General features: G+C 39.0%; 3 protein-coding genes across 5 annotated transcripts in view; 2 read left to right on the top strand and 1 right to left on the bottom strand.

Annotated features, from left to right (window-relative positions):
• Positions 1 to 1,036, bottom strand: part of rai14 (retinoic acid induced 14) — a 33,225-nt gene extending 32,189 nt beyond the window's left edge. For 2 of the 3 annotated variants that reach the window (XM_054758298.1, XM_054758296.1), the window contains exon 1: positions 788 to 1,036. The gene's annotated coding sequence lies outside the window, so the exon portion shown is untranslated. The remainder of the gene's footprint in view (positions 1 to 787) is intronic. The other variant, XM_054758297.1, reaches the window with a different exon arrangement.
• Positions 1,037 to 3,234: 2,198 nt separating this feature from the next.
• scarb2c (scavenger receptor class B, member 2c) lies at positions 3,235 to 13,229 on the top strand. Its single transcript, XM_054757838.1, has 12 exons — positions 3,235 to 3,437; positions 3,936 to 4,093; positions 4,484 to 4,628; positions 4,721 to 4,912; positions 5,013 to 5,104; positions 6,227 to 6,346; positions 7,508 to 7,686; positions 7,754 to 7,872; positions 9,507 to 9,580; positions 11,211 to 11,262; positions 11,403 to 11,555; positions 12,468 to 13,229. The coding sequence occupies exons 1-12, from the start codon at positions 3,318 to 3,320 to the stop codon at positions 12,504 to 12,506; spliced, it is 1,443 nt and encodes a 480-aa protein (XP_054613813.1). The 5' UTR covers positions 3,235 to 3,317; the 3' UTR covers positions 12,507 to 13,229.
• An 883-nt stretch (positions 13,230 to 14,112) lies between these two features.
• LOC129170108 (liver-expressed antimicrobial peptide 2) lies at positions 14,113 to 16,627 on the top strand. The gene is made up of 3 exons (XM_054757317.1): positions 14,113 to 15,073; positions 15,157 to 15,296; positions 16,221 to 16,627. The coding sequence occupies exons 1-3, from the start codon at positions 15,008 to 15,010 to the stop codon at positions 16,252 to 16,254; spliced, it is 240 nt and encodes a 79-aa protein (XP_054613292.1). The 5' UTR covers positions 14,113 to 15,007; the 3' UTR covers positions 16,255 to 16,627.
• Positions 16,628 to 17,413: the final 786 nt, after the last annotated feature.

Genomic DNA, 17,413 nt, shown 5'->3' on the forward strand with positions numbered 1-17,413 from the left:
AGTATTGTTTGTTTCACTGCGTCCGTCATCATCATCATCATCAGAGTCAATGGTGAGACACGATTTATTGTTAAGTTTGAATATAATAATACGGAGGTTTCACTTCTTTTTACGCTTGTGTGACAGTTCAAGTTTAACAGTCAGTGCACAAGTTGTTGTTTTGCAAAAAAGCGATTAACTTTCTTTTACACTTGTATGGCAGTTCAAATGCTGTCAGTTAACGGTATGTGCACAAGAAATTGTGTTTGAGCTCTATTACGGTTAACTTCTTTCTATGCTTGTATGACAGCTAAGAATGTTATTAAAGTTATCGGTCAGTACACAATATATAATTTTCAAGTTTTATTACATAGTTGCTACTTTCCTTTTACACTTGCATGTTAGTTAAGAATGGCAAAATAGCTTGTACGGTATGTTCTATGTTCTGTTTGACTCTGGATCAGACTGATTCGATTTCCATTATTTCCCATGGGAATATTTGCTTTGAGATGTGACTATTACTATTATTACTGCATATACTGTATATATACATTTATACATGAACATTTACGTTACTGGCAGACATAAAGGGCCAAAAAACATGCAATTTTTTTTGCACACAGTTCGCTAGTTAGTAAGTTAGGTCACTGTGCAAAGGCTTCTTGCATTGTGCCAGCTAGCAGTGTCAATGAAGTGTTTCCCGTGCGTATTAATGTGCTGCCGAGCAGTAAAGTACCCACAGCATCCAGAACACTTCACGAGCAGCAGATTGCAGCAAAACTCTCGCCTTTCGAACGTTCTTACTTACTTGCCTCCTTTTTAACGTGAATCGCAGAAGGGCTGGAACCTCTTTTGGGAAAAAAAAGGCGGATTAGCCACCGAACCGGGTGCTGCTTTGAAAAGCGAGTCGTTGTTCTCTGCTGGGCTGCGAGTGGTAGGATGCAGAAAGGAGGAGAAAACAGCGTGGAGGGAACGACACACTGACCCAACTCTGCTAGCATACATTACAAAGTTGCGCTGTTCTGTTCATTCTCGCTCTCTCTCTCTTTTTCTCTCTCTCTCTCTCTCTCTCTCTCTCTCTCTCTCTCTCTCTCTGTGTATCTCTATCTCTGTCTGTCCTCGCTCTACCACACGCCATTCCAATGTGACGTCACAGCTGCTCGTTCTCGGGTTGGGCGATACTGCAAATTGTCCTATCGATCCGACAACATGTCAACATGGCCAGTATTGCAGATACCGATACTAAACTCGATACTGTTCAGTAGAAATGTTTCAACATCTGCGACTGATTTTGTGATTTTGCCTTTAATTTGTCGATAATCAGAGTAAAACTCAGGACAAATATTATTGGCAAATAAAAGAAATATTAAGTTACTTATGAACTATTAACTACTTGTGAACTATTTCGTAATATATAGTCCAGCAATGTAAGACAGTTTAACAATTCGAGGAAAATAAAGTCAATAGTGCAAAATGAATTAATCCACCCATCCAATCATCATCCAAATTCGTTATGCTTTTGCCCCCAAAGCACTCCCGTGTCCATTCTTTTGTAAACAATATAACAATGCAAACATTGGACAATAAAAAATAATTGGATAATAAAAATGTTGGATAATAATTCACATTAAATAATTTTCTATGACATGCATTTACTGTAATGAAAGCCCTCTCTCTTACTGTCTGATTTGGTATGTTTAAAAAGGAAGCGAGTAACTTAGCATGTTTCACAAAAAATGTTAATCTTTTACTTGTTTAATTGAGATGTGAGCCCCTTTAGTAAGATGTAAAAACATTAAAATGTTCGGTGACAAACCAACATTCAAAACTGGACTTTAATGAAACTCGCTCTTGATTGTCAAATCAATGGACTAACACGCTTACTTCTCTATAGCCCCTTTTCCACCAAATGTCCAGCACTTGGTTAATAGTTCCTGGAAGTAAAATGTTTCTGTGATCCATTGTGTTTTGTGTTTGCCCAGCTCAAAGTAGTCATCCGATCAGATATGTTCAGCACTACAAACCCAGTCAGAAGGTTCCAGGAAAGTACGACATACAAAGGTGGGCCAAATGTGACCAGGAATCTCATTTCGGGCCCAGTTCCAGCGGTCCACAAGCACATAGTTCCAGGGTAAAGTCTGTGGTTCTGGGGGGTTCTGTAGGGAGGAAAAGAGGCTTTTGTTGAATTTGAGGTTAACACATCTTTGGCTTTAGTTTACGATTCCCATGCCTTCCCTACTGTCCATAACGCCTGCACCAGCCTTATTTGCCATAATGTGTCAACGTTTCTACATGTGGGGTTGCTGCAAAGGCAGAGAAACTGTGTTTGCACATGTTGATCTCATAGCTTTCTATTTACTGTGCTGCAGTATAAATATGTATTAATGCAAGCAGCAACGTGTCCCGACTGTAAGATTGCCATGTGTTGATCTGATGTGGTAAAATCAGATTGTTGGCAGTCGCACAATCTGTCATAAAGCCAAATAGAACTGTGTTTTGAGTGTAAATATGTAGTCAGTAAGTGGAAGGAGAATAAGTAATAACACCAAACATGTCTGTGTTTAGTGATTTGTTGTGTAATAAAAGTATTGCATTAAGAAACAATATTGTGAGAGAAGAAGGGTCATATTTGTATTGTGAATGGTATCAATACTGACTGTCAATGACAGGAAAAGTAACTATCTGACCTCTAGTGGACAAAGGTTTGACTGCACATAACGTAAAACAAACTAAATCTTAACAGTTTATCTATCAAACACTAATTGTAAAATGTATTTAGCGTTTACTTTCATATAACATTAATAGCAAAAAAAACTAAAAGGCGCCAAAAACTGTCACGTGAATGAGTACAAAGAGTACTCGTATACAAAACACACGCGGGCGCGAAAAGCATCTCCTGTGTAGAAATCTTTAATTATAGTTTAGTGGATAAAATATCGCATTTCTATTCATTTGCCTGTGACTGAATTACTATGTTAAATGTAACACCTTTGAACCTTTGAACCTATTGAATGGTCAACCGTAGCGGTGGAAGAAACCGAAAGTTAGTAGCAGGGAGCCATTTTCACTTTTGGCTTTTCCCTGCTAGGGGTCTCCACAGCAAGTTAAGATTTATTTTTATTTTTAAATGTATTTTTTTATTACGTTGTTTCTGTCAATTGTTGTATTTCTTGGTTTCCATGTGTACTTCGATATGTCTATTTGTTTCAATAAACGTTTACAAAAAACATTCCGGAAGTGAATGTTATACGTCACTTCCGGGTATATCAAAACAAACAAACGACCGAGGCGTTGGTGTCATTCTCGCGCTTGTCACTTCCAAACCTGCAGGCTCCATCATGTTAAAATCTTGTTTTATTTACACATTAGGATTATTTTCCTTTGTTTTTCTCATAGTGGGCCTTTCCCTGGCGTTGTCGAACGTATTTCCAGAGGTAGTGCAGTCAGAGGCGAAAAGGGTAAGCATAAGTGGACGTATGAGACATTTTTGTGACAGCTAGCTCATGTTAACTATGTTTGAAATGTTAGCTGGGCAACTTTTGTTGCTTGTTTGAATACTGGTCGTCCAGTAACCGGAGGGTTCTGGGTTCTCATCCCGCTTCCTCAATTCCAGTCATTGCTGTTGTGTCCTTGGGCAACACACTTCACCCACATTGCCGTCAATTTAGCTTTTTTGGTGTGGTAGCGGGCCGGGTCTGGACTGCGCGAATGACCACTGTGATTAATGAAGATCCGTCTTTATCGCACTTATTGCTACTTTGCACAGATCATTTCTGTTTGTTTAGCACGTTATTTTCTTGGCAACAGAACAGCTCGTTTAATGTTTTGTTAATCTTCAAGTGGCCTACTTTTGTCGTGGAATACGACCTCTCACATGGTACCACTTTAAGCTTGGCCAGCAACATTTTTTGCATGATATTGCACATTTCTATGCACTTTCACTCCATTTCAAACAGGAAATGGTGTTGAAAAATGGCACTGTGGCGTTTGATGCATGGGAGAAGCCACCGGCACCCATCTACATGCAGTTTTATTTCTTCAATCTGACCAATCCCCTGGAGGTTTTGGATGGGGACAGGCCGGCTGTGGTGGAGATTGGGCCATACACTTACAGGTAAACTGTATTTCCACATAAAATGTAGGTCTGTGTTAAGCTCATTAGCTGCTTTTTCTCAGGCATGTTCTGCACTGCTTTGACAGAATCTTCCATATAAATTCAGCTTTACAGATGCCATTTCTGCTGTTCAGGTGGTGTGATGTCTGCCATGTCACTCAGTTATAAGAAAAGGTCGTTATAAGAAAGGTCTTGATAACCACTTTTTATTTCTTTCACAAGTGTAGAAAAAAAGGTGTCCATTTGAGGTGTGGTGTTTCATTGTTTGAAAATATTAGAGCAGCTGCCACTGTTTGAGGAAATTTGATATGTTTCTGCTGCACATTAAGGAGGAAGTTATCGCCTTTTCCACTATAACCCACTTGTTTTTTTGTTTTTTTTTTAACTTAGGGAGTACCGGCCTATGGAGGAAGTAAGCTTTGATGATAACGGCACCAAAGTAGCAGCCGTCAACACTAAAACGTACATATTCCAGCTCAACATGTCACGAGGTCCAGAGAGTGACCTCATCAGGACGGTTAACATCCCTGCCATGGTGAGTCAGAAACATCTTCGATTACTTTGCATTTGAGCACAAACCACAACATAATTTGTGGAGTCATTTGTTCTGTTCCTCCCTCATGATAGACTGTGATGGGGCTGTTCAAGGATGAACCTTTTTTTGCCAACCTGATCTCATCGTACATGAGGGACAAGCAAGAGGGCTTGTTCACCACTCGCACTGTCGGAGAGCTCCTGTGGGGATACCAAGACACGCTGCTCCAAGCTCTTCATGTGTTCAAACCAGATGTGGATCCTTTTTTTGGACTCTTTTCTAAGGTCAAAACACACACACACAAACCACATTCACGTTGTAAGAATTAATCAAGTGGTTAATCTAGTGTGAGTCGTGTGACGCGACCTTTTGGTTTGATTACAGAACAATGCTTCCAATGACGGGCAGTACGTCTTCTTCACGGGCCAGCAGAACTACACAGACTTTGCTCGAGTGGATACATGGAATGGTCAAAGGTAAGTGCTCTTGTAAATAATACGCCTTATTAATCCAATCAGCAGCCAATCAGTGAGCATCCAGTTGGCACAAATGAGTTTTGGTTAAGTCATTATTTGTGTGATAAATGCTTATTAACTTGTGCATGTGATGAAATGACACATTTTTTCTCACCATAGTGCTGCACGATTCTACAAAAAAATGTGAATATTTCTTGCTTAGGATTGAGATCGCGATTCTCTGAGACAATTTTTTCCACACGCTCTCACACACACACACAACACACATTTTTTTGATATAAATTTATAGAAAGACTGAAAATAATTTATCACATGAACAGCATGGCATAATAATAATGTAATGAACAATACTAAAAAAAAAAAAAGTAAATTAATTAATACGATTGCTCCTCCTGTAAACCGATGAATGATAGCAGTGGCAGCGGCGCTAACTCACCCAGGCCGACAAGGCTCGGTGGGGGACGAGGAGGATGAGGAGGAAGTGTCGCGCCATCATAGCAAGGACAGTGCAGCGTGAGTTGTTGAATCAAATGGCCGTTTGTTTGTGATGAAGTTCGTTAAGTAAAATCGTCATAATTTAAAAACGAGATCTGCATCTTCTTGTGAAGTGAGATGGACTTGTTTTTTTCACTTGTACAGCCCTACCGTGGTACCACTTTTTATTTTTTATGTACCGTACATTTTTGGATAAATATTTAATAGTAAATGTCAATACCAGTATTGAAATAATTATATTTACAGTAACGGTAAAAACGAGCTGCATCTTTCTCTACTGCTGTGTGTGTGTGTGTGTGTGTGTGTGTGTGTGTGTGTGTGTGTGTGTGAGTGAGTGAGTGGGTGACAGGAAGAAAAGCTCTGGTTTGCTTGAGGAGAAGTTGTTTGGCGCCCCCTGTTGATTTGCATGTGAATATGAGACAACCCATCTGTTTTTAGGCCTTTTTTCTATGGAGAAAAATACCTAATCTTTAATGATGCGCCTATATTCGGGTTAACACAGTAATTTTGAACATTTGCAAGTGTATGATTTTTTTCCCCTGCTGTCATATTATTTTTCTTTTCAGTGTATAGCCTTAGTGTTCTTTCATAAACGCAACAGACATTCATATTACGTTCTTTGTGCAGCTCATTAAATTGGTGGACAACTGACGAGTGCAACATGATCAACGGAACCAACGGGGCAGCCTTCCATCCTGTCATCACAAAGAATGAAAAGCTCTACATGTTCTCCTCAGACCTATGCAGGTAAGCCAGACTTCGTTATTTTGTTATTTTTATATTCGTATAATATCCTCAAATGTGAGCTATGTTGTTGAGATGAAAACCAGATGACCTGTTTGATATGTCAGACACGTTACTGAAAGACATGGGATCAACGTATTTGGACACAACAATGACTGTATTGTTTAAAGTCTGTTGTTTTCCAAGTCCATTTGCCATTATTAGATCCCTGTAGACATGAAATAACACCCTTATAGGAACCTTTACACTCCTGTTATTCTTTGTTTTTTACGCAACATTGCGCAACACTAATGCACAGGCTACTGGATCTCTGCAGGAACACAAGAAACGGTCATCGCTCATAGCATACTGTATAGCAAGCTACTGAGCTAACTAATTAGCCTCCGGTTTATTTGTTCTAAACTTAAGAAAGCATTTCAAACAGAGTGGGGAAGAAGGATAAATTAAGATAACAAACGGGAACCAATTTCACACAGAATAGGAATACAACTTTTTCACGATGTCATGTCGGACATGCCATGGCTGACTCCATGCAGTGTGAAGGTAATGTAACGTCTCATCATTGTAACATTACTGATGCCTAGTGACCAGGATACTATCTGTCAATGCTTTTTGACTAATAATAAGCCATAGTCAACCACAAAACAGTGATAATTTATTAATTAATTATTTTTTTAAGAAACACGATAGAGCGAGGCAGCGATGTTTCATTCACAATGTAGCAAAGGACAACTGTCTGTCATTAATAATAATTCATTTTATTTTTGAAATATGCAGAGGGCTCATAATAAATGAACTGCAGGCCAAAAATCGCCCTGGCCCCCCTCATTGGACACCTATTGAAAGGAACAGTTTGTGAAAATTAATTTCCTCTATCTGCATTTACACCAACATGTATTAGGTTTTTCCTCGGAACATGTGACACCCCTCTATAAAGTTTAATGTGGTTTTTGCGTAAACCCGCTTGCTAACAAACAAATGCCGATCAAAGCAATGCCTTGTGACTTTGCACTTTCTTGCTTGGCAGAGGTACCAAAACTGGGGGTAATCTCCAGGGTCTTAAACCTGTCAAAGTCCAAGACTGACCCATAAAGCAGATCACCATCTCAAGTTGCAGCTCTCTCTCTTTCTTTCTTTCTCTCGCTCTCTCTCTCTCTCTGTCAGGTCTCTCTATGCTGTGTATGAGGAGGACGTGACTGTAAAAGGCATCCCCGCGTACCGCTTCTCTCCCCCCAGCGAGGTGTTCGCCAACGAGACAGTGAACCCGATAAACGCAGGCTTCTGCGTCCCCTCGGGCAACTGCCTAGGCTCGGGTGTGCTCAATGTGAGCACGTGCAAGCAAGGTGGGAAAATGCCACGTTTAAATGTCTTGTTTTTGTTGTAGCGGTGATTATCTCATGCTGCCTTCAGGTGCCCCTGTCATCATGTCCTCACCGCACTTCTACCAGGGGGACGAGAGATTTGCGCGAAGCGTGTTTGGCATGAGGCCCAACAAGAAGGATCACCAGACCGTCATGGACATCCACCCGGTTGGACATACATTCTTTTGTTGTAACTAATCAGTGGTCATTCACTCATTGTAACCATGAGATGGCGAACTACATTTGATAAATTATGCTGTGCTCCTCTCAGTGTTAATCACGGATGATAAGCCGGCAGCTCTTATCGCATAAAATAACCCTGTTGACATGAAGACAATTTTGCATTGCAGATAAGACGAATTAGAAAGCGCAGTAGCTCAAGATGCATGCAGCGTCGTTGGGTTTACGTCGCCCTCTGAACTTTGAGACACATTTTGCTAGTTATATTGCACACTGACCAGCTAAGACATGTACCGTAGTTTTAGCCTTTAGTCCAGGGGTTTCCAAAGATTTTCGACCAAGGACCGCATCTTGAAAAGTCCATTTTGATATTTTTAGTTTTGTAAACAGGTTAAACCAGAATGTTAAATACCAAAGTTGCTGTCACGTCTTGGCATTGCGGAGTTGTGGTGACGACCTCAGTATGCGAGAGACCCAAGTGCAGGTGAAAAGTCTTTTTAATATTTTAAGGCTGCTAATGCAGCGGCAGGAATCCAACAGATGAGCAGTTCAGTGACATACAACATTTGGCAAACAATGCTCCAACAACAACTCACGCCAACGACTGAACTAAATAATCCAAAGCCCAAATTGGCAGCACGTGCGTGAGAACAGAAAGGTAAAACAGGAGTAAACCAGGACGGAGCAAAAACGGAAGTAGTACAAAAGAAAAGGCATGAAAACCGGAACAAACGGCATGAAGGTCACGTGGGGTAATCCATACATGCTGACAGTGGCCCATGCATTCTTTGATTTTTCAGCGTGCAGTCCTCGATGGAAGAAGTTTGGACACCCCTGGTTTTTAACCTTAGGCCATGTATACACAAACGCAGATGTTCTAAAAGGGCATATTTTTCCATGCGTTTTGACCCTTCGTCCACACGCAAACATACTGCACGTTTTTGTCCTTAAAAACTGAGCTTTAGGAAAACTCCGGCCAGAGTGGAGATTTTGAAAAATTCCGGAGTCAGTGTTTTTGTAAAACTGAGCTTTTTGGTTTGTGTCATAAGAAATGTGCAACCGTATCTCATGTTTTAATCATTTAACAACAGAACATGAGTAATTAAGTTATTATAAGTTTTGATTTCACTTCATGCAGTTGCATGCACTTTATGCCACGTACAGGCAATAAAAAAACATTTATGATGTCTCCTGGGTTCCATGGAAGTGAGCGCTGATTGTAAAGATAATGTACACATCATCTACTGTAATATATCATTATATTGATGAACATTGGCGTTATAATGCGCAACTAAGTCAGCCGTGGCTGCTTTCTCAGGCTTCTGATTGAGCAAAATGCGCATGACAGCTAGTGAATGCGCTTTATTGTGAATTTTTTAAAAAGTCCACTGGTGTGTGTGGAGACTTTTTTTTTTAAACACCGGAGTGGGGGAAATGTGGGGTTTTGCAAGTCTGTGTTCAAGTCTTTAAGTGTAAGATGCAGTAGAAACATGATGTACTTCGAGTTTAGATGTGTGTACATGCATTATTAAGTCCTACATAGTGGTAGCAATGCAGTGGTAGCTTTGTACACCATATTGCACATTTTATGTTGCAGGTGACAAGTGTAACCTTTTTTACAGCTGACCGGAACCATCTTGCAAGCTGCCAAACGTCTCCAGGTCAACATCTATGTGGAGAAAATTCCCACATTCAGGTAAGGAAGTCACAGAGTGCCTATTTTTCTGTTTTGTGTTTACTATTTTAAGTAAAGGATGACCATTTTGTCTTTGTGACTGTCCACATGTAGGAGAGGCTGCCAATAACATAACTGTAAACCAGTAACGCCACCATCATCTTTATAAATGGACTTTGTGAAATGTTGCAGACTTTCCTTGACAAGTTAAAGAAGATCATACTCTTGAGTCAGATTGATAATGTGCAGACAAACGAAGCTTAAGCAAGATGATGTATGCCCTCTCCTTAATGATAAATGGGTCCTCTGTTTTATTCTTTTTTCATTTTGAAAAGGATTTGTTAATGGTTGCAAACGGGCAGAAAATTCCGGACGTTACTACCGAAACCATGGGAATTTACTGTATTATATATAAAAATATGTATATTATTGCTGTATTATTATATATTACGACTGTTTGATTTTTTTATTAGTTTTGTTGCAGACTAAAATAAATCAAATTAGTTTGATTAAATAAAATGCTAAAAAATAAAAATGATGTAATTGATGATAAATCATTTTTATCTACATATATAACAAAAAAAATAACTAAATAAATAATCTATAATATAAATAATAATGTGACTATTACGTAATAATTAGGGCTGTCAAAAATAACGCAATAACGCTGGTAACGTATTTATTGAATTAATTACGTAATTTTGTTTTTTGTGTAATTAACGCATGCGCACCAGAGCAAGCACGCCTTTGTTTAGACGGCGAACGCGGAAGCGCAGTGGAGCGTCTCCACACAGTCACACAGAGTTTGACCCTCGAGCGTCAGAATGATGTTTTAAAACATCTTTTAGAACTTAATTCTGACCTGAACACATCAACAGCAGTACAATTCCAACACCAGATACTGTATGTCTCTCCAACGCACACACGTCTCTAATTCGTTCATCCTGGCACTTCCTCATTCTCATTACAAGAACGCGAGATGCATTCAAGGACACTCCGAACGTCACAAAAACGGCTTTATAATGCGTGTGTGTAAATAAACAGGAAGATAAATAAAAACATGAAGTGGATATTCTCATCACTCACTCCTTAACTCTTAATCTGGATGTACAATTTGCCACATTTAAGTATGCTGGAAAATGCACTGAAAACAAGTACATTTACTTTAAATTATGTGATGTCTTTGAACACAACCCCTCATTGCTTATAACACGATTTAAAGTGTGATTCAAATGTTGTGCTACTATTAGAGACTAGTGGTAGACAAATAGATTTTTAGACTTGTGTGGTATCTTTGAGCTTGATTGACATATTCAGTTCATTTGGAGCTGTCAATACATACAAACATATATATAATCCTGTCCTGTCATTTATCTTTCTGTGCATTAAATACAGTAGAAATTGTCATATTTCAGACATACAGTAGTTGCTAATGGGGATTAATCATGATCAAAAATGTTAGTCATTTGACAGCACTAGTAATAATTGATCAAATATAATATACCGGTAAAAAAGAACTAAACCGATGACCCTACCGATCACCCAAAAAGTTCCATTTCCTTTTAGGTTCCCTTAAGTTCTAGTTTAGTCATTCCCAATTCTGTAATTTTTTGCCACTCTAATTGTGAATATATCCATTGTTTCTTTTTAGCCAAACAGGGAACGTGAACACAATCATCTTTCCGATAGTTTACCTGAATGAGGTAATCATACGCCTATCATAAAAGTGTCCACCATATAATGTCTCACTCTGTTACACTTTCAACATCCCTGTTAGTTTCAAAATGAAATTCATGTAACGTTTAAGCAAATGCCTATGCTTCCCTCTCCTCATCTGCGTCAGAGCGTCGTTATCGATGACTCATCCGTGGACGAGCTGGCTGCCGTGGTTTTCAAGCAGAACGTGGTGACAAACATTCCCTTCATGATGATTGGGGTTGCCATCCTGCTGGGCGGAGTCTTCATGCTTCTGGTGTGTCGGCAAAAGATCCCTGAGGTGAGCCATTCCCGTAGCGTAGCATAGAGTAACACAGCATAGCATAGCAAATGTGTGGACTGCAGGCACAATTTTGACGACGTTGGACTAGATTTGACAGTGCCATCAGAGATTTGCAACTCAACTTGGACTTTGACGTCATTGACTTTAGTCTGCTGACTTGAAACTACTTGAGATTTTCAGTGAGTGTGTTGAGGGAAATGTTCCCCATTCAAAGTATTGAACTAAAGATATCGTTATTATGTAATTTCCAGCAGGACAACAAATTTTCCCACATAATCTGCCTCACTGAATGCATCTATTAATGTCCAATCAGGTTTAAGAACAAACAATGAGGGTGTGGATTACATTTCTGTGCACTGACTATATTCTGAATGCTATGTCAGCGTTCTGGTCTGGTCACACTAGTCTTATTAAAAAAAAAAAAAAAAAAAAAAAAATTCAAAATGCATTCATTGTATTTGTCAAACATAATCGAGTGTTACATTGTTAAAATGGCATTTTATTTGGTAAATACTAAACAGTGCTTACGACTTACGGTATAAGGACTTGAAAATTTCAAGGCTATTACTTCAGATTTGTCCCGTCTTATCTTGACTTGGGACATGACTTGGACTTGCATGTCTTGACGTGACACTTGACTCAAGACCATGAGATTAAAGACTTGAGATTTGGAAAAACACTGCCTTTCTCCCACCTCTGCAGCATAGCATAGCATTGCTTGTGTGTCATCAAAATGATTCTCGAGGTGAAAAGAACGCAACATACTGTATGTCGCATAGCATAGCATTACATTCCATAGCATTGCACTGTATGGATCCCTAAGGTGAGCCATACATAACTGTATAGCAGAGCATAGTTCGCATGGCCTAACATATCATGACTTTTTGACTTTTTTTGTTTGTTTTTCAGAGTACAGCTGCTGAACGGCAGCCGCTGCTCGCGTCATAGCACTCCAAACAGGAAGTGACGTGTGGAGCATCGCCATGTTTCAAGCAGGAGTCAAGTATTCAATGTATCTGCACGTTGGAGCTCCAAGTACAAGTTTTTGTTGTTTTTTTAAAATTCCAGTCACCCTTGCGATAATGAACATACACTATAACCTCTCAGCAATCTTTAAACCTTTAAAGATGCTTTTTAGAATGTGTCGATAACTACTACATGTCATTGGAGGCTGCGGTTCCTTTAAAGTTAAATTTTTATGCTCAGGTGAAGTGCTTTTTGAAGGTTTAGCAAATTTTATCCATACAGCGAGACTGAAATAACACAGTATAACATAAAGGGAAGTTGAATGGTCGATTGTTTGGCTGATCCCCTGTTTCCAATGCTGTATGTAATGTTTTCCATATTCTTCTGACAAAATGCTATGCTAACCTTTTAAGGAGTTACCTGTCCCTTTTAATAACCACTACAAATGCCGCATCCCTTTATGCCTGTTCTTATTAGGAACATTTTATCACATTATTAGAAGTATAAGCTGTGTTAACATTTTGGTTGTCCAACGTGGCACGATATCGCAGTAACAACACAATGGCTGACATTTTCTAGTTTTCCTGTGGTTCCTCTGTCCAGTTTCAGATGTAAAAAAAGAAATGTGTTTACAAGCGGCTAACCTTTGTGAATTCAACACTGTGCCTGTTGTTGTATTTTTAGGTAATATACAGTATCAAACAATTTGCACCTTGTCTTGTCATTTGCCGCAAAGCCTTCGGTAATAAAACTCCCTGTGTTTCACATAAGCGCTTTGTGTTTTCGCCAGATCAATGCTTAAGAAGTCATGCATTGCAGGCTACTATTGATGTAAAACCATAAAAAAGCTTCACCAGTGTAAGATTACACATAAACTTAATCTTCACCTTTGACAGAGCATTGTAAAGCATAGGTGCAAGTCCAGATAAAGCCGTTTTTTTTTTTTTTTCCCTTGCACGTTTGCTCCGCATTACCTTGAGCTGCAGTCTCTAGCACTACAGCACAGACTTCTAAGTATTTCCAAAAGCTTAAAAGTAAAAAAAAAAAGTTTCAAATAATTAATAAATACCAGCATGCTCATGAACACATTCCCTCATTAATAAATACAAACATTGTCACCAAACATTACCAACTGACATAAATAAATGAATAAATAAAATCCTGACTCGGGCATCGTTTGAATTTGAGCGATTCCGATTCCGGTTCCTCACGATTCCTAACATTTCTTTTCAGATTTAGGGTCATAAAAGTTTGCTTGGTTTAAATGAGGGCCAACCAAAGTTCTTGGATGAAATGTCTGAATGTCTCCATGTTTTTTTGAAAATGATATGAACTTTTTAAGAATTACTTTACTATGAATTTCTCACAGGGCTATTTTCAACCAGTATGTAAATATCAAACCATTGACCTTGAACATAAATGTTTTAAAGTCTTTTTACATAGTAGAAGACAATCGCAAATGTTTTTTTTTTGAAAACCTCATGAAAAAACAGTTACACATATACACAAAGGTTGCACTGTACATACATTCATAAATAAAGAAAAAACATGCGTGAAGGAAATTCATTGTTGAATAAATTGATCCATCCATTTTCTATACCGCTTCATCCTCAGGGTCGCGGGGGCATGCTGGAGCCTATCCCAGCTGACTTCGGGCGACAGGCGGGGTGCACCCTGGCCTGGTCGCCAGCCAATCACAGGGCACATATAGACAAACAACCACACTCACATTCATACCTATGGACAATTTAGAGTCACCAATTAACCTCACCTGCATGTTTTTGGGAATGTGGGAGGAAGCCTGAGTACATGAAGAAAACCCACGCGCACACGGAGAGAACATGCAAACTCCACACAGAAATGCCCAAGGGAGAATCGAACCCAGGTCTTCCCGATCTCCTGGCTGTTACTGTGTTGGCCAGCATGTTAACCACTAGACCACTGTGCGGCCCGTGAATAAATTGATGTCCAGCTTAATGAAACAAAGCTCATTAAAATGCGACATTCTCAAGCTTTTTCAGCTCAATTAGAACCCAAAATGACTTAAGTATTCATTTCATTGCCAGAGCATACTGCACATTTACTACTGACAACAAACACAGGAGGCAAGAACTTGTGAAGACACCTTGGGTCACGACCCTCAGTTTGGGGAAACCCTGCTTTAGGAAGAATCAAAAAGTGTAGTGGCCTCTAGTGGTCTGCAGGTGAACTGCAAAAGCATAAACATTCCATGGTCCACACCCCTGCTTTCAGTGTGGATACCTCCAACGTGGAGTTGTCCTCAATCCACAGGTTAAAGACTACGTTGGGTTCCCCTGCTGTAAAACCTGATAAGTACACCTGGCTGCTTGTATCTTGAGATCACATTCAGTTCAACCTGACTAGTGTGCAATAGAAAGTGAAGGTAGCTCCTCCTTAACCCAATTAAAGCCTTTTTAACAGAAGCCACGCTGCAGCAGGACATTTAGCTTCATCTTCATGCCATGGCGACTCTCCTGCGGACCGTTGTTGTTTTGTCTGTGGTGATGACTCTGATATGCAGCACGCAGGTGACTTTAATAACACTTTACAACCTGCATGGGAGAGACTTTCCTTTAAGTAACTTCATCTTTTGGTATTTGTGCTCTCTCAGGTGGACTCGCTGCCTCTAGCTGAGGACTGGAGCGGCATGATCCAGAGAACCAAGCGCTCTCTGCTGTGGCGCTGGAACTCCATGAAGCCGGTGGGCGCCAGCTGCAGGGAACACCTGGAGTGTGGGACTAAATTCTGCAGGTACACAAGGCAAAATGTCCTTTTATTTGTCAACCTGTGCAGCTACCTTGAAATGGGTATAGAAATACACTACTTGGTTTTTCTTGTAAAAATCTGATTGTATTGTATTAAAAATTATTACAAAAGTATATACACTTAACTTTTAGATTACACCAATTTTTCCAGTTATTTATTGAAATTCAAGTCGTTCAAGTCCAATGAATAGCTTGAAATGGTACAGAGGCAAGTGGTGAAGTGCCAGAGGTTAAAGAAAACTGAAAAATGTGTATTTCACAATTATACAAAAAGGAATGGGTCAACAATTCAAAGCTGTTCTGCAGAAATGGAGGTTGATCAAGCCTTGGCAGTTGGTGCAACTAATTCATCCATGTTCCAAGTTCTGGAGTACTTACTACCTCCTCTGTCTGCATAAAAACTGGTTGTATATTTTATAATTTCGTAACGTGTAACCATGTAATTTTGTGTGTAGTTCAATTGTAAAGCAAAAGGGGAAATACAAAAACTAAAACATTAACAACTTTTCTTTGTAGAAGTGCTCCAAGTGTGTTAGACTATGGGGTCACCCCACAGATTTTCAGTTGTCTTTAGGTCGGGTTTGTTGCTGTTTTTTTTAATTTTTTTTATTATTATTTAGAGGTCGAGATTTTTGTGCCTTAGTTTTAGTTTTGTGTTGTGCACACTGATGCAACCAGCATATTGCACTTTTCAAAATGTTGTACACTCACAGATCAGATTTGTATGTTTTTAGTAATATTTGACAGGTTGTAGGTCACTGTATTGTTTTTTGTAATTGTTTACAGTGGTGTTATTTATTAACATTGAGAAAAACATGTTAATATTTGTGTTGTCTTTCTTTATGACAGCACATCTTCTATCTCAGTCATGATTTGGAGACACTATCCTAAAGTCATTTTGTCTTCACAGGAGGAATATTTGCTCTTTCTGGAAATTCACCTGAAGAAAACAAAAACACAATTCCATCATGGCCAGCGTCTGCACAACAAACGTATTCTTCATGGATCAAATGAACCAACGCACAAACCAAACACACACACACACACACACACACACACAAACAAGACATTGCATAAGAGTAATGTTCCATTTGAAGTAAAGACTTACCCTACTGGTTATTTGTTTATGATCAGATGATTCTCATGTAATCTGATTAGTCTCCACACGGCTACAAAACAAAGTTGTAAAAGCTGTGTGGACATGTGACCCTATTGTATTAATGTGATTTGTTGTTATTGGGGGGAAATATACATCATGACTACACGCTTGAAGTGCTTTTCCATGCTGTCCTTTTTGTATTTACATGTACATTTTGTAAACAATGTCCATATACAGCTTTTTTAAGAGGTCTGTAACGTTATTAAATATTTAGGTAACTCATTAGAGTCAAATAAATATATAAACATATGCCTGTTTTTGTCACTCGAGAGGAAATTAAGTTGAGTTGGTTTGCTTAAGAGGATTTCTAAATTCCTTAAATTGGTGGGAATCGTTACAATAATGTCAAACCACTTTAATGTGTAGAAAAAATAATGAAGACTTTTAATATGGTCACTTAAAGAGGAGACAAACTTCCGCTAATGAAATCCATTACAAGCGCTGCGGAAAAAATAAGTCGTAAAAATATGCTACATCTGTTATTGATATACCATCATAATATTAGTAAAGGTATACAAAAATGTAAGCAATTCTTTAGGTTGTAATTGAAGAATACGTTTCATGATCTCATCACATTACATTGTAGGCCTACAAGTGTGCTAGGCTGAATCCCACTTCTTCCCTTCGTCTTACCCATCCCTCTTAAAACGCAGGGTCACGGTGGAAGCAGCCACTAATGCCGTGGCCTGCGTGTGTATGACCACAAAACTGAAAATGATACCCTTTTTCACCACTAAAGGGCAGGCAAAGCCAGGTTGTGCTTGTTTCTGTGCCGTGGAAACGTTTTATTATGATACTACATTTAAATGCATGAAGTTCTAATCTTTACTTAACTACTTTGTCTTTTTATTTAATGAGTTAAAAAATTATTTGATTTTTTTTCTGTTGTTTTTTTTTTGTCATGGATACTGAGAGGTTGGTCTCTCTCTGTCCTCATTGGTTAA

Source organism: Dunckerocampus dactyliophorus, chromosome 17 (assembly GCF_027744805.1).
Source record: "Dunckerocampus dactyliophorus isolate RoL2022-P2 chromosome 17, RoL_Ddac_1.1, whole genome shotgun sequence".
Lineage (NCBI taxonomy): Eukaryota > Metazoa > Chordata > Actinopteri > Syngnathiformes > Syngnathidae > Dunckerocampus > Dunckerocampus dactyliophorus.

Coding starts and splice junctions, on each gene's coding strand:
- scarb2c (XM_054757838.1), top strand. CDS start 3,318: ATGTTAAAATCTTGTTTTATTTACACATTAGGATTATTTTCCTTTGTT. Junction 4,094..4,483: donor ATTGGGCCATACACTTACAG/GTAAACTGTATT, acceptor TTTTTAACTTAG/GGAGTACCGGCCTATGGAGG. Junction 9,581..11,210: donor GAGAAAATTCCCACATTCAG/GTAAGGAAGTCA, acceptor GTTTCTTTTTAG/CCAAACAGGGAACGTGAACA.
- LOC129170108 (XM_054757317.1), top strand. CDS start 15,008: ATGGCGACTCTCCTGCGGACCGTTGTTGTTTTGTCTGTGGTGATGACT. Junction 15,074..15,156: donor CTCTGATATGCAGCACGCAG/GTGACTTTAATA, acceptor GTGCTCTCTCAG/GTGGACTCGCTGCCTCTAGC. Junction 15,297..16,220: donor TGTGGGACTAAATTCTGCAG/GTACACAAGGCA, acceptor TTGTCTTCACAG/GAGGAATATTTGCTCTTTCT.